The sequence below is a fragment of the Psittacula echo genome (genome assembly GCF_963264785.1).
Source record: "Psittacula echo genome assembly, chromosome: 13".
NCBI lineage: Eukaryota > Metazoa > Chordata > Aves > Psittaciformes > Psittacidae > Psittacula > Psittacula echo.
This window is the reverse complement of record NC_137749.1, coordinates 8956102-8972347: the sequence shown is the minus strand read 5'-3', so window position 1 is coordinate 8972347 and position 16246 is coordinate 8956102. Positions and strand designations below refer to the sequence as shown.

Here is a 16246-nt window from a genome sequence, read left to right as displayed (position 1 = left end):
GGAAAGAGACTGCATATTTTAGTATTTGTAAATTACAAGACTTCTGATATTCTTTTGTAATAATCTTATCTCCTTTTCTGTATTTTCTTGTATTTTCCTAGCAATAAATGATATCAGAAATACAAAGATAAGAGACAGATATTATGCACTAGCTAAATCTTTTGTAAAAATTAAATAGCCGTCCCGTGCATAAAGCTTCAGCACAAGAAAACCATGCTCACATACCAGGGCTTCAGTGGCATCCTCACAACTCACTGTATAGATACTGACTGTGTGTATGTTTTGTTTTGTCAGTCCGGTAAAATAAGCTTTCATTCGGTGGCTCAATTCTCTTATCCACAGCTTGTTGACTGAATTTTAACTCTTGGGCGGGATGATGCAAGCTCAGGAGGAGCAGCTGCTTTTCAAAAGATACAAGTTCCAGATAACCGAGGACAAGTAAAGCACACAACAATATTGAAATCACTCAGTTTTATTGCAGCTGACTAAGACAGAGTGTGCTTTGAGGCTGGGAAATTTCCATTACTGAAGTGCAGGACAGTGCCTCGATACTGCTGCTACTGCAGCTGAAAAATAAAAGCAACTTTTATATAGACAGCAACCCAATGTCAGTATATTAATTAAAATTGTTACAATTATGAGCTTTTCAGGTTGCTATAAAATGGATCCCTTTAGAAATATTTAAAGTATAATTGTAAACTGCTTGTACAAAACTAAGGAACGTAAAAATTACTTGAAATTACAACTGTGTTTTGAAACTGTATTTGTGAACAGCACATCTAACAAGAACATGATAGGTAATACAAGACATTTCCTATAACAGTGACACATTCTCACAGTGACAGAATGATACCCAGTGCAAGATCAAGGTTGTGATTGACAGTGGAGTTCTGCAACTAATAATCTTTTGTGCTCCCTTCGGCATGCACAAAGCAAACAGCAGTCTGTTTACTAGTTTTAACTCCATGGTGTATAAGCCACCATAAACTTCCTGCAAAATCAGTCAGAATGCTGAATGGGGAAAAAGGAAGTGCTGGGGGGAAAAAGTGAGTATGTTTTGGCATTTAGTTGCCCAGCAATTTGGGTGAGAGACTGGTTTTGACTTCCCGATGGCATAAGATTACAGTGAGATCCTCATTTTCCTTGAGGTCACTTTACACTGTCAAAGCAGTGGTTGACATGTAAATGAAAATCAGTCTCACGGGATTTCAGCTGTATGTCACCAGTTAAATCAAGCCCAGGTAAGTACTGACTAGAAGTTATTAGCATCTGATGCTCTTTATGAATGTCAGGATAGTTCCCGGTGGATCAGAGCTCATATCTAAGCAATTTAACTTTGTGTCAGATTCATCACCATGGTTCCTGAGTGCCTTAGAAGTTAAAATATATCTTTATAAAACATCTTACATGTCTTATTCCTCTCCCTTGTCACCTCCGCACAGAGGCTTGAGGTCTTCTTAAATAATGCTGGGAAAATTGTTTTATATCCTTAATGCCTGCGTTTTGTTGGGATGATGGGGAGGCTCAGGGTCATGCTGAGGTACTCTGAAAGCAAATGTCAGACTCCTACAGCAGCTACCAAGAAAGCTACATCTTCAGTGTCTCCACACAAATAATGCAGCTAATATAATGATGATAAGAAGAGAAGGCTGCATGGAGACCTCATAGCAGCCTTCCAGTATCTGAAGGGGGGCTATAGGGATGCTGGGGATGGACTATTAGGGACTGTAGTGACAGGACAAGGGGTAAGGGGTTAAAACTTAAACAGGGGAAGTTTAGATTGGATCTAAGGAAGAAATTCTTTACTGTTAGGGTGGTGAGGCACTGGAATGGGTTGCCCAGGGAAGTTGTGAATGCTCCATCCCTGGCAGTGTTCAAGGCCACGTTGGACAGAGCCTTGGGTGACAGAGTTTAGTGTGAGGTGTCCCTGCCCATGGCAGGGGGGTTGGAAGTGGATGATCTTAAGGTCCTTTCCAACCCTAACTATTCTATGATGATTTGGGCAGATGTAGCTTTAGTTTTCAATCAGCACAAAGAGATGAAATCTCTCCCAGCCCTAGTCAAGAGGGGCAGTGTAGGGCAGCTCTGCAGTGTTTGTCCTGTTCCTAAACCTGGTAATGCTGTCTCCAGGGCTCACTGGGCCTTTTGTAGTATGACATTCATTTTTTAAGAGACCTATTTAGAGAACCCAAAGTTAACAGTTGGATATGTGTAACAGCACAGAGAATATCTAGTCCATGACTGTAGGATGAACTCATCCATGAGACTCCTGAACTTGATATGAAGATGGATATAGTCCAAACCATGGCATATTTAAACTGATCTATTGAATGGCTTAGCTGTTTTCTAATATAGCTTTCAAACTGAAGATACTGTGTTTGTCCAAACTCTTCTTAGCAGTGCTTTTATTTGTTTGAAATAAAAGGGGTATTTTTCCTCCTGCTTTTCATTTTCTGCTGTCATGTTTTTAGCAAGTATCACCTCTTCTCCCCAACATAATAACCCTTTATTTTGATCATAGATGAGGCTTTAATGTCACCTTGTTAAGGCAAAAGACCCAACATTAACTGCAGGTAATGTCAGTGTGTTTAAATAGGTTGAAAAGCAATTGATAATGTGTCTGTCTTATCTCAGTAACTGTAGTGCTTCACTGAAATAGATACTCTCAGTTGTGTCACAGAAGAAGCTGTTGGCAAAGCATGCCAAAGCCTTTTGACCACTTATTTGGGTTTAATTGGGTTAGACATGTATTTGAACATAGTGCTCAAAGGAGCTGACAGGCTTTCCACAATTTCCTGGTCTGCCCGGTCGGTTTCCTTCTTGATCAGGCACATCCTGGTGAAGGTATAAAATAATCTAGATATACACCAGTCTGTAATTAAATTTGCTATGACAGGTTGTGTTTAAGCTCGATTCTCTATAATCATTTGTTTTGCATTTGCTGATGACAGATTTATTTATGTATGCAATCAGGACTGTAACCATCATTTCATTTTTAGAGTCGAGAGAGCCTTTTAAATGATATTTTACTTGGTTTCAGAAAATTTAAAATGTTTGTTCACATTTATTGCTCTCAAAAATGTCTGAGAAAAATAACGCTGCGTTTCTGAAGTGCTCAGGAACACATCATGGAAAGGAAAGAACTATATACAAGTGAAAATAAATACATCAGAAGCATTATCCCACTCAAACACATTCAAATGTGTGGTTGGATGTCTGTTAAATACAGTTTATGAAGCTGTTGGTCATCCTCGACAGCTTTCACTCCATCAGAGTAGGGTGAAGCTGCATCTGAAGCCCAGACCCTGCAGGGTAGATCTGTCTCAAAGGAGAGTCCTCGGGCTGCAGTGTGGCTAACCAGCTGCGCAACTGGAACCAGTAACTCTTCCACCCTGACTTCTGGTCAAACAGCGAGCCTGGTGCTTGGGGGGATGTCAGCAAGCTGTAATCAGGAGATTGTAGAGCGAGCATTTGGAAGCAGCCATGGAAAACTGCGATTGTTCAGTCGATGGCAAAGGAAGCTGCTACTTGCAGCAAGTAGTGATAAAAGGTGGGGTGCCAGAAACAAACCTCTGGCAGTTGGGAGAAGGAAGACAAAGTGCTCTGGCAGGTACACCTTCAAGGCAAAGACCAACATGAAGCTCGGGACCGCCAACAGAGATGTCAAGAGTAGAAATGTCAATAGAAAGACAGTGAGCTGAGAGAGAAATGTTGAAAGACAGAAAGCGGCAAAGTACAACCACTGGGAACCTAAGAGAGTCTGGCTTGTCTTGTAACAGCTTCTGCCTGAGCACTGCTACAGAGGCCTGCGAAGTTACTGGCTACTCACAAGAAAAAAAGCTTTGTTGTCAAGGGATAATGGCTCCTTCCACAGTGGGGCCTTCTTATGGACTGGAGTGGGTATGCATGAGGAGACACTGCCATGCTAACATGTATGAAGGCACACATTTGAGTGACTTTTGAAAGGAACAGAAGATGCTGCATCTCTCAAGCAGCTGCAGCCTTAGCAGTTAAGGGCAGCAGCAGTAGGATTTCATATCAGGGGTTAATGTACTTGTCAAGATCATTAGAGCACTGTAGGAAAACCTTGCAAGTGGAGTTAAGGTCCTCGTGCCTAACTTTGCAAACTTCCAGATCAAGCAAATGCTGTTTCAGGAAAGGAGCCCTGCAGGAAAACACTGAAGACAAGACACTGTTGCAGGCAGTGACCACCACATGATACCAACCATTAACAGCAGTTTCACCTCCCATTTAAAGCCTTCAGTTATTTACATAGTAAACAACTACCGGGAAGATGTAATTCCATAGAAAACCTATGTGCTAAATAGATGTTGCAAAACTACGCTCTGAAGTCGGGAAACGTCAGAAATAAACCTGCCCTTCTTGCAGTAACTCCGCTTTCGCGTACAATAACCTTGTGCCCGTGACACCGGGCGGTGCAGCGCGGCTCTGCAGCGTCCGGGGCCACGGCCTGAGCACAGCCGCGGCCCTTCCTCCTCCTGCCGGCGCCTCATGGCCTGTCACCGGGCGCACACACACTGCAGGACGCGAGGGTCGCGGGACCCCGGGCCCGCTCCCGCAGCCTCCTCTCGGCTCTCGCTCGGCCCCGGAGCCGCCCGCAGGACTCGACTCCATTTCCCGCCCCGGGGCCGCCGTCATCTGACGCCTCTAATGGCGCCGGGTGGCCGCGCGCCCGCAGAGCCGGCACGCCCGCCACGTGACCCGCGCGCCGCGCCCCCTCCCCAGCGGCTGCGGTTACCGCAGTGCCCGGCCCCGCCCCCTTCCTCAGGCCCCGCCCCCTTCCTCAGGCCCCGCCCCGCCGCTCCCTCCGCGCGAGCCCCCGCCCTCTCCTCCCCTCCCCCCGGCCCGGGCCGATGCGCGCGCGCGCGGCCGGTAGCGTCTCCTCACAGCGGCCGCGGCGGTGACGGCGCTGACGGGGCCTCGGAGTCGGTGGCAGCGGCGGGAGTTGCGGAGCGCGGCGGAGCGGGCGGCGCCTCTTCTGCTCCCCGCATCCTTCTCCTCGTCCCCCTCCTTCCTCCTCCCCCCGCCTCCGCCCCCCCGCACGCAGTCACCGCGGTTCCCGGCACGGACAACATGGCGGCGGTGTCGGGGGCCGGGGCTGCGGGCGGCTCTGCCAGCGGCGGGGGCCCGGAGATGGTGCGGGGCCAAGCGTTCGACGTGGGGCCCCGCTATACCAACCTCTCCTACATCGGCGAGGGGGCTTACGGCATGGTGTGGTGAGTGCCGGCTCTGAGCCCAGCTGAGGCAGCGCCCCTGCCCTGAACAACTCCCTCCTTCCTTCCCTCCCCGCCGCCCGGCCTGGCCGCAGCCTCCCCGGGGCCCGGCCCCGGGCTCCGGCCCGCCCTTGCATGGGGGGGAGGCTTCTGCCTTGCCCTCGGGGGAGGGGAAGCAGGGGCTCAAGCATCTCTGCCTCGCTCTCCTCAGCTCTGCTTTTCCCTCCGTGCTCCCGAGGATGTCTCTTGGCATCACCCTTCCCTTCTCTCGCTGCCCTCCCCCCTAATCCCTCCATCGATGGGTGCAGCTGAACGATTCGTTTCCTTTCAGTCTTGCGTTTGTGTTCTTGGCTGTTTCTCGTCCCTGCTTCCAGAGTAGGTTGCTCTCTTAATTTTCCCCCTCTCTGTAGCGTGATTGCAGGCGTTCAAAAAGGGGAAAAGGTAGTAAAATCCTGCTAGCAGCTCCGCGTTTCCCTTTGTCCTCACCTGGCTGCCCGTCCCTGAGGTCAGGGATGGTGAGAAAAGTGAATCTGTGCAGGCGAGTCGCTACCCCTGCCTGGTTTTGCCTAGGACGTGCTGCCTGTGCGGCGCAGGCTGCCAGGTTAGCGTCTGAATTAACGAGTATACAGGTGAAAGTTCCCTTCCGCCGCTCTAGCGCGGGGTTGTTTTGTATCGTGAAGACTTCCACTGAGTCTCACTAAAAAGCGATAGCGTGTGTTTGCTTTGGTTGGTATCAGTCTCAAAGAGCGAGGTGAACGAACTGCAAAATACTGAAAATGTGAACTAACAGGATTAAGAGGGCGAGATGGGGGTTTTGTTTTTAGCAGTCTAAATTAGTTGGGCTGATGCTGTGCGATGCTGTATCTAGTGACCGGGTTATAAATCTGACATGCCCGGTCAGCGTGCTTAGGATTTCATCTTCTGTCTTATATTAGTAAAACAGGTTAAAAAAACCCAACTTCTGAAATAATTTAAGGGATGCAAATGAAAAACTTTTTTTGTTACTATTTTGTCAACTTCCCTCCAGTCCTGTCTCCATTTCTTTGGCATGTTTTTTGACCAGAGGTACTAAATGAGGCTGACTTTGTGAAAGCTTTATCAGCATTATTTTCTTTCTCTGATGCTTGATCTTCTGTGAACTAGTGCATTTCTCAGTGGAGGCTCTTCACAGCCTTCAGCTGTATGTTATGGATTTTTATAGCTATAGGTTTTTGCATATAGTAATTGAATTGTTCTGGCCTGTTAAGATGAAGTCATCCTGTATTTCAGGGTGGAAGCTTTCCTCTAGGCCTGAACTTAGCTGGGAGATGAGCCTCGTACAAAGTTTGGAGTTGTGGCCTTCACTTTTTTGCTGTAGGAAGAACCTTCAAAATTTAAATCAGAAATTGTGTTTATGGTGTAAAAATACCCTTGTTATTGTTATAGTGTTAGAAACCACATCAATATATGCAGCGTAAAACTATAGTTTATGGTACAGACTGTATTTCATTACGGTATACTTTATTGTCTGAGTCAGGGCAAGATAATGTTGCTGTGAACTGCACTGGTTTACACTTGCAGTCTGATCTAGGAAGGTGCTTGGGAATAGTACTTGCAAGCTGTGTGCTGTGGGATAGTCCTGTTCGTATCAAGGGGTTGTTAAAAGTGTGTTTAACAGACTGTATTAAAGCTGAAATATTTCACCACAGATCAGAGATTACAAGCAGTAGGGTGGCAGTCGATGCCCTTTTTTGGCATCACTGTGCCAGTGAGCAGATACAGGGGAAACGGGGCCACTCTCTGCCCCTCCAAATGGTATGTTATTCTGTAGTGAAACTTTGCCTTCGAAACGATGTAAGATTATCTTTTATTTAAAAACTGATTGTAACACATTGTGTCTGCTCTGAATGCTGTACAAAATTGCTAACCAAAAATTCCAAATCTCCAGTTCAGCTGAAATATGCACTTGGCTTCTGTGTTTTCTATTCTAAAATTATTAACATGAAATACTAAATTCAGTATGTTGTGCTCTTAGTTGTTGCTCTCTGTCTTGGGTGGGAAATGACAGGGAACAAAGTCTCAGTTTATATTGTATACTTGATAAGGGAGGCGTTGGATGCACTTATAGTTAAATGCCATAGCAACTGTAATGTATTGTAGTGCCTAACATGCAAGCTCCTATGATTAAATAAGATTACTTGCCAATCAACAGACGTATAGGTTATGAGGTTTAGTGCATAGTATGTTTCTTTCCTTGCTTTGATTGCTAACACAGCGAGGATCTGAAGAAGCTTCTCCCTGGGGGGCAGGGTAGAGGGCAAGCTATGAGTATGCAGATGGAGATGTTTCCTGCAACTGCAAAATCCATCTGAATTTGTACACTTTAATGAGAGAACGCAGAGCAGGCTTTGATGATTTTGGTTTAGACCAACAGCTAGTGTGTATAACTCGGGAGATGCTAGTTATTTAGCAGTGCATTGTGCCACAGAAAACAAGTGACTTAACTCTTAAAAGTCTTCACTCTTTCCCTTGTTTTTCCTAATTTTTATGTTCCTGGATTACTGGATTAGGGAATTGAAAACAGTACAGTTCTTTTAATTAAATTAATAGAAGGGCAAATGAAGTATTTTTAGGATAGTGCTGTTACAGTCAGTCTTCCATTTTGATTTTGCAGGAGGGAGAATGTTTGAGAAATATTGATCACAACATAAAACAACAGCACAGGAAATAGAGGAAGATGTTGACTGAATAGACTGTACGCGAATGTTCTCTCATCTGGATCTGAAAACCCTTAAAGGCATTTAACTCTTTTTCCCTAGTGCAGTTATTTTTAACATAATCAGGTTTTGAGTAAAAATAAACTGAACAGAGCAGTGTATTTACTGCTGTGTTATGGTTACACCTTCTGAGCTTTGTAAGCAGAAAAGATGTGTTATCAGGCAAACCCCGTCTTAATGTCCTCCAGTTAAACTGTGCCAAAAGTGTTCTTCTTGGGTACGGGCTTGCATCCTGCATGGAAAGTTTGTTGCTGGGGGTGAAGTGATAAGTAACTGGACATCCATGTCAGTGTCCATTTCTATCCTGTTTTTTGTTTTCAGTATTCTGCATGTGAAACTAAGGGATGATCACAGCACAAAGTTGTAGCCAAAATACTAAGCATTTCCTAGGGCTGCAGGACATTCTTTTTAGTCATATGGTCCTGTTCGTTACTCTGAATTCATTTATCCAAACATATGCAAATGTTGTGGGCTTCTTCCTTTCCCTTCTCTTTTGCGTCAGAATTGTTTTGAGGGGTTTTAGTGTGAAGTTCTTCATGTGATGTTCCCTTTCTTTCCACAATAGGAGGTTGTCAACCTCAGAGTCAGCTGGGAGCGACTTTCAGACCAGGTCTGAAAATTCAGGACTACCTTTCTGACACAATAAAATGTGAAAGATTTTTGAGATTATCTCATCCTCCCCAAATTCTGGTTGTTTTTCTGAGGGATGGAAAACAACCTGTTAGCAGGCTGTACTTTAAACACACTGAAACAGTGAGTAAAACATGATAGCATTGACCTTTAAGTTTCCAGTGTGAATTATTCTTCATCCAGCGGTCAGTGGTAATTTGGCAAGAATGATAATTGGACATCATAAAACAATCTTTCTGGAAAGAAATGGTGAATGGGAACGTGATAGGGATGTTCTCTTGTATGTTCTAGTTTTTGGAAGACCTTTTGTCATCAGACTTATGTGAACGTGAAGTATTATCACTGCTGCAAATAACTGCATATAAATAACGAAGATGAATGCAATTGGGAGAAAACAATCTTGAAGCTCAATCTTGAATTTCTTGGCCTCAATTTGACTGTGTTGTTACAAAGACATCTTTGTGTTACTGATGTGCTATAGAAGAATGATATTAGAAGTTAATGTTGCCAATAGATGAATGTTAAGTAATACTGAAAAGAATATTTAAGACATTTGGCAGTAGTTTTCTCAAAGTCCTGCTCCTTTCTACTTTCATACATGGAAGAACCCTGCTTTTAGAGGATGGGTAATTTAAAATTAAATGGGAGTAAACATATGAAGACGCTCAGGAAAAAAAATCAGGAACAAAACGATCTGCAAGGTGTAGGTGTATATAGCCAAAAATAACAAACTTGATGGGTTTGATGGTTGTGTAATATTGCTTTTTGAGACTGACCAGTGTTACATGGAAAGGTAACGTTTGCCATCCCTCTGTGAGGGTCAGGCTGTGATCTGGAGAACCGCTGAGTGGCAAGGATCAGAAACAGCTTGTAAGATATTTTCTGTTAACTATTGCATTGATCCAGAGAAAGCACCCTTCAGTGACAGAGCAAATCTAGAGATTCATGTCCCTGTTTGTGTGTGTTTTTAGGGAGCACGAGTGATTTATGAGTGTCGATACCTGGTAATTAACATGTTCTGGTGTGATAAGGGGAGCAGGGAGTTAGCCAACCCTAATGCATCCTCTTCAGTGCAAGGAGTAGGGTGGAGAATTAGGGACTGTAATTGGTGGCTGGTTATTGGCTTCTTCCCTCTGGGGAGAAGGCCGGGGTCAGTGTTTCCCTTCAGTCACTCAGTCTGCTAGCACTTGCTTAACCTGATGTGGAGAAGCGAAAGGAGCAATTAGAGCTGCTTTTCCTGCTCTCTGTCCCCTGTGATGCAGCAGGCGGTCTGCAAGCTGTGCAGCAGCATCAGGCACAGGACGGCAGCTACTTGCTCTCCGATTGCATCTGAGCTGTCTTTAAGAGGGAGATAAGGGTTTGCAACTTTTCCTGTCTGCCCAAAGTAATGGGGTCCTGGCTTAACAGTCAAGGAGTGCAGCTCTGGGACACTTGCATTTTATAAATAAATACACATTTTAGTAACATTGCATGGTCCAGCCCACAGAAACAGAGATAATAAATTAATTTGTGGGTTTTTTTAATCATGATTTATTAAGCAAACAAGACTTATGTGTACACAGTACCTGTATGTGGTCACATTGGTCCATCTCTTGTACCCCTACATGTGATTTTTGAACCTGTTGCTTGCCTTCCATCAAATTTGACAGATGGTAACATCTTAAAGGTGGGAAGTTTCTGCAGGTTTCTTAAAAATAGGTGTTTTGCTAGCATGAAGAGATCCTATGTGCTGCTCCACTGAGGAAGAGACTGCATCAGGAGGTCATGTAGAAGTCAGATTTCCCCCAAGAGACTTGACAGTTGCTCCAGTTTTATGGATGGATTTATTGGTACTCTGGAGACCAGAAATGTGTATTTGTAGGACACCAGGCTCTGTTAGTTCGGTGAGCTCCTTGTTTAGGAGGGGGGAATCTGCAACCCACAGAACAGTTAATAGTTACCAACTGAGTACGTGTACAGCTCAACTTGAATTGAGAACTAATACTTCACCAACATAGTCAGCTTTTTATGTTGATGCTTTGTCATAGCTTTCAGAAATGAAATTAATGGATCAATTTGATATTTAATAAAAAAATTTTATGACATCTTGCTGTGGAATATTTCACAGCATAATGTTGTTGGAAGGGACTTCCTGAGATCATATAGTCCAGCCTCCTACTCAAAACAGGGCTGATGTCAAAATTAGATCAAGTTGCTCAACTTGTCCACTCAGTGTTTCCAGAATCCCCTGGGATGGAGATTCCACAACATCTCTGGGCAGCTTCTGGTTCTAGTGGTAAACCAGTTGCCCAGTGACACTTCTGCCCTTACAAACATGAGAGTTTCCCTTGCTGCAGCTTGTGACCATCATCTCTTGTCCTTTGTATTTTTTTACCTGTGAGAAGAGTCTGGTTGAATTTCTCTCTAATTCCTCTTTATGTAACTTAAAAGAGCAATTAGCTGCTTTCCACACATCCAGTCTATACAAACCCAGTTTCCTCCATTTTTTTTTTCTCTCTTTTTTGTCATGACCTTCAGCCCCCTATGCATCCTGATGGTTTTGTGCTGGACTTGCTCCAGTACTGGGAGAGAGTACGCCAGATGTAGCACCACAACTTTCATTGCTTTCCTTGACCTGCTGGCTGCAGCCCAGTCCATGGTGAGCCTTCATTGCTCTGAGCAGGTGCTGCTCATGGATGAAGCTGGATCTTGTTCTGGTAATCCAGAAAATACTTGCACTTAGTGAGGCATTTTAGGAACTTTTCAAATAATGTCTGATAAAAAACCCAAACCCAACAAGATTTTATTGAGCGATTTCAATTGTATTTGCTTTTGATTTCCAAATCACTCAAATGAAGCATACGGAGCCATAAACATATTTTAGAATACAACTTTTATATTGACTATTGACTATATTGACTTCTGTTGATTGTTTTAAGATAAATTAATAGTGTATGTGAAATGCAGCAAGCTAGTGTGCTTCAGGTGATTTATCTATGTAAAACCTAGATTCTATTAACTGCTAGGTCAGCTATCAAAGACAGTTGTTTGCTTGTGAATAGGTCTTCTTTTCAGAAGGGAGCTTATTTTCCTTTGCTTTATGACAACTTTTGGGCATATAAAAAAGTTATTCTCAAACTCATCTTTTTGCAGGTTACATTAAAAGTCATACACACATTACTTCCTTGTCAGCTTTGGCCAGGTAGATTAATAAGGTCCAAGTAGTAATAAATGTCACTAATTCAGATGGGGTTATTTGAAAAGCTGTTGGTAGATACGTGGGCAAGATGAGGTTTCTTGTTGTGCAGTGGTGTCAGTAGGTTGGTTTCTGTTTCAGAGAGCATTCCTGTTGCCACCCCTTTCCACTGGGTAAGCGCTGGCCCAGGGGGGCAGCCTAGTGTCCCTGGCAGAAGGGATGTGTCCTAGTATCCATGTGTCTGGTGCCCTGGCACACAGGCTGAAAGGCTGCCAGAAGGTTGTTGTGTATCCCCCAGGCCTGGCAGCCTCTCGCTGGTGGATGAAATACTGAAGGGGGATGTGTGTGTATACACACGCATACATATATATATATATATGGCTTGTAGAAAGGCTTTTATAGAAATATTGTTCCATTAGATTTGGGTGGAATCTTCATGACAGTCCAGTTTTTAGTGAAGTTGTGCACATATTTTTATTATCTTGTTTAGCAGTACCTGAAATCACCACCACCTTTGCCCTATTAAGGGAAAATCTCTTCTCTTGGAAGTTGTTCTTTTGTATTTTAAGAGAATTTTCATAAAATACTGAAATACTCTGTGGTGATTAAAATGCAAATGAGAGCTTTTGTTATATGGTAGAAAGTAATTTGGCTGTGGTGTGGGTATGTTTTAAGTACTTGCAATTAGGCTTACAGTTTATAATGTGCAGCTACTTCATTTTGCAGTTTTTCTTAAGATCAGCAGCTGTCACTGCAATACCTTACTCACTTGTCTGGAGGGGAGGCAGTTTGTTCCACCAGATATTGCTGATGTGTCCTGAGTAACCCTTGAAGTCATTTGAGCACCGCAAATCAATACTCCCCAAACTGCTTCAGTCTGTAATTTACCCAATTTCATTGGGATTTGGATGGCGCAAAGTACCCCAAATGACATTCAGGCTGACTTCTACATTGGATTTTTTAGTGTGTTTCATAATTGTGAAATATTTGCCTTTTAGTTACAGTAGCCAACATGTCTTAATGCTGATGCCCTGTCTGAACAAAACACAGATCTGTCAGTATGTTGAGGGGCTAAATATGTCCTTTTAAAATATGGAAAAAACTTGCAAAAAATGCTTTGTAAGTGATCCCAAAGGGAAGTAACTCCTGATAGTGGTGAGATGCACGCTTGGGGCTAGTGGCTTGGGTTTTTTGTTTTGTTTTGCAGTGGAACACTGAACTGACAGTAGCAATGAGCTTTCTCTGATGACTTTGTGGTAGTTTTCATTTTGCAATGATGTATCTGCAGGTTGAGGAAAACCTCTGCTTCTGCGTGTGCATGAATGGGTTTGTTGAGGCTTTTATTTATTTTTCTGCTGGAGTAAGACTATCTTTTCTGAAGATTTCTGTTGTGTGGAATCGATTAAATAAGCTGATTACTGAAAAATAGAGCAATTGTCTGGAGCTTGCTCTTCTCCTTTTTCTAAAGTTGCTTTTAGGAGGAGTATTTGGGATAGAAGTCAGATTAGAACCTTATTAGACAAAAGACTAAACCACATTGAGGTGTTTGTTAATACCACTCACAGCTCTCTGGTAGTGCTGTCCCTTCTCTCTAGGAAAGGGGAAACATTTCCTACACACATTTACAGAGCCCACTTTGCTGCTGGATGCATTGCAGGCTCTGGAGTAACTGACCTCCCATCACTGTCTTGGTGGCTTTTTGTTGCCTCTTGAGAAGCTGTAAGAACAGGAGGAGGAAGTCAGCTTTTCCTCGGCTGGTGTGGAGGTTTAGCTTTCATGACAGTTGGGCCCAGGCACTTAAGCTGTGGTTTCCATGACTGACTTGTGCTGATCGAAGCCTGTGCTGCTTTGAAAGGGGCAGCCTTTCCTTCCGTGCCTCAGGTCATGTCATTCTTTCCTCCTCGCCTGTGCTGGTGCTTACACAGCTGTAGTTAGCTCTGTTGGAAACTGATTTAGCTGAAAAAGTTACCTCACAAAAAATCAAATTTAAAGGTGGTAAGTTGGCATGAGTGGCATAAAACCTCATCCTAGTTTTTGATGTCTGAGTCCTACTGCTGACTCAGGAAGGGGATAGGAATATGCAGGGGAAGACTTCTTTACTGTTCCTATTTGTGAGCTGCTTTGACTTTGAGCTTGTATTGGGTTTCTCTGAACTGGCACCAAGAAAGCCAATGTTCCAACCAAAAAAGAGAAAGGGACTGGATTTTCAGGCGCAAAAAGGAAAGTGAACCACAACCACTCACTCCTTTTAATTCACTGAGCCATTCAGTTGTCTCCGATGTTAAGCTCTTATAATTTTACCATGAAGTAGATTCCCACAGCAATTGTCTTTAAGTTTGTATTGAGAGAAGAAAGATGGCAATATTTAATATCATAATATCTTATCAAAAGCAGTGGGTGCTTTAGAATGAGGGGTTTATTTTGCAGATAGCCAAAGGGCCTTTAAATATAACAGTGAAGTTTGCCTATATGTTAAATTTGGCATAGATGCTATCAAAGGAAATGCTGACAGCAGAGAACCTGTAAACCCGTAAAATGGGGAGGACAGGTGGGAGGGCAAGAAGTAGATGAAATAGTAGGATGTAAGAGTTGTCTATTTGCTGAAGAGCAATTTGAACTGAAGTGGCAAAAAGCAGAGTGGGCATAAGTGATGATTTGAAGTCACTGTGCTTCTCATCTAAAGGTACAGAAAGTAAAATGCAGTGATCAAAACACCATGAAGTTAATGTCATCCTTAGCCAAACAATACAGAACCTTGGGTGAAATAGCTGATACTTTTCTAATGTGAAGGTGTAGCTCTAGAATTGCTGTTGTTCATGGTTCTGTTTAGTAGGTGCTAACAAAACACAAATCATCTGCTCTGCCACACCCAGGATTAGGAATTGACTGAGCTTCTGGTGAAAGTAATTTATTTAACAGGCTCCATTTTGTATGACTGGCTATTTGTTTTCAAAATACTAGGAGTGATCCAAGGAATTAAAACTGTTAAGCCATTATTATGTGCTTAGTAAATAGTTTTAAATTGTCATGCTTTAGAAGGTTTCATCAGGTTCTACCTTTCAGATTCTGAAAAATAAAGTTGTGCCTTTTTAACCCATTAGAATTATTTGAGTTATAATGATTTGAATTATATTTCCTATATATGGAAACAAATTTCCTGTAGGAGGTCACAAAAGTGCCATAGTAATTTGTGGTATGAAGGGCAATAGCCTGTAGTAGATCAGAAACTACCAAAGAGTAAAATTGCTTAGGAGTACTAATTCACATTTGTCATGGCAGGAAAGAGTTGGTGTATTTGTAGTAGAAACCTTTAATATTAGAATTGGTTTTTGACTGTTACGAGAAACAGGACTGAAAAAGTAGGTAGTAAAGGTGAAGGTAATGCAGTTACATTTTGACTCTGTGAGCTTCAGAAGTTAACTAAGAGCATGATAGAGCAGTCTGCAGTGATTACTTGAGCACCTTGCTATGGACTTATGACATAATTTCTAAATCAGTGCTCTTTATTTCTCCACCCCACCCGCTTGTTGGAAAAGAAAAATAATCAACTTTGTAAGAAATACAAACAAAACAGTTTGTTTAGGTATCCTCTGTAATAAAAATAAAACCATACCAGTGATCATTTGGTAATGAGAAAGAGACAAAAGGTGTAATGAATATGGATAAACCCTTGAGGAGTTTGTAAAGCATGACGGTTGTTTTGCAGAGGGGCCATGATAAAAGGTTTAGAAACAGGAATTCATATTTTCTTAGCTCCAAAGTAATAATCTACCCACCAATACTAGAATCTATGAGATGACAAATGAAAAACTGCTTTAAAAAAACCCAAACAACACAAACCTAAGATTTTCAAATAGCATGCACTTAGGAATCATCAGGTAGGGCCAGATTTATGCTACTGCAAATTGGATCATATCGACTATGCAGTTATTTTAATGTTCTCTGGTTGCTCAGTCTTCTTCTACTGCCATTTTTGTAGCATGAGATGCAAGAAAATGGGGAGCAGTTGTTGGTGAAGTTCAAGGTCTGTGGGCAGCCTTATATCACAGCAGTGCATATTCTTTCATTTTTCCTCTAATGATATAAGGCATAAGATAAATCTGAGGTCATCCTGTATTTTTTAACTTGAGGTAGTTTTCCAGCACACTTGACCAGTGGTAGAGAATTCAACAATCACGTAATGATGAGAAGAGGACCATTTCTTAAACACTCAAACTTTTGGTACACAATTCTTGTACCTAAGCTTGCACTGAAGTATCTCAATTTTGCATTCAAGCTTTTTTGGCCTCTTTCACTATAAGCTCTTAGTGCATCTTTCTTAAAGACCAAGAAGATAATACGTAGAGCTGTCTTCCTAAACTGAGGTCTGTTAAATCAAGGCAGATACATCTTAATATGGATAGGTACCTATTCCTTTTAAAACCAGGTGCTGGTTCTGGAAGTTAGTGCCA

General features: G+C 42.7%; 1 protein-coding gene across 1 annotated transcript in view; it reads left to right on the top strand.

Annotated features, from left to right (window-relative positions):
- Positions 1-4931: 4931 nt before the first annotated feature.
- Positions 4932-16246, top strand: part of MAPK1 (mitogen-activated protein kinase 1) — a 35047-nt gene continuing 23732 nt past the window's right edge. Inside the window, exon 1 of the mRNA XM_080628768.1 lies at positions 4932-5237. Within this exon, the coding sequence (XP_080484894.1) occupies positions 5095-5237 (143 nt within the window). The 5' untranslated portion in view covers positions 4932-5094. The remainder of the gene's footprint in view (positions 5238-16246) is intronic.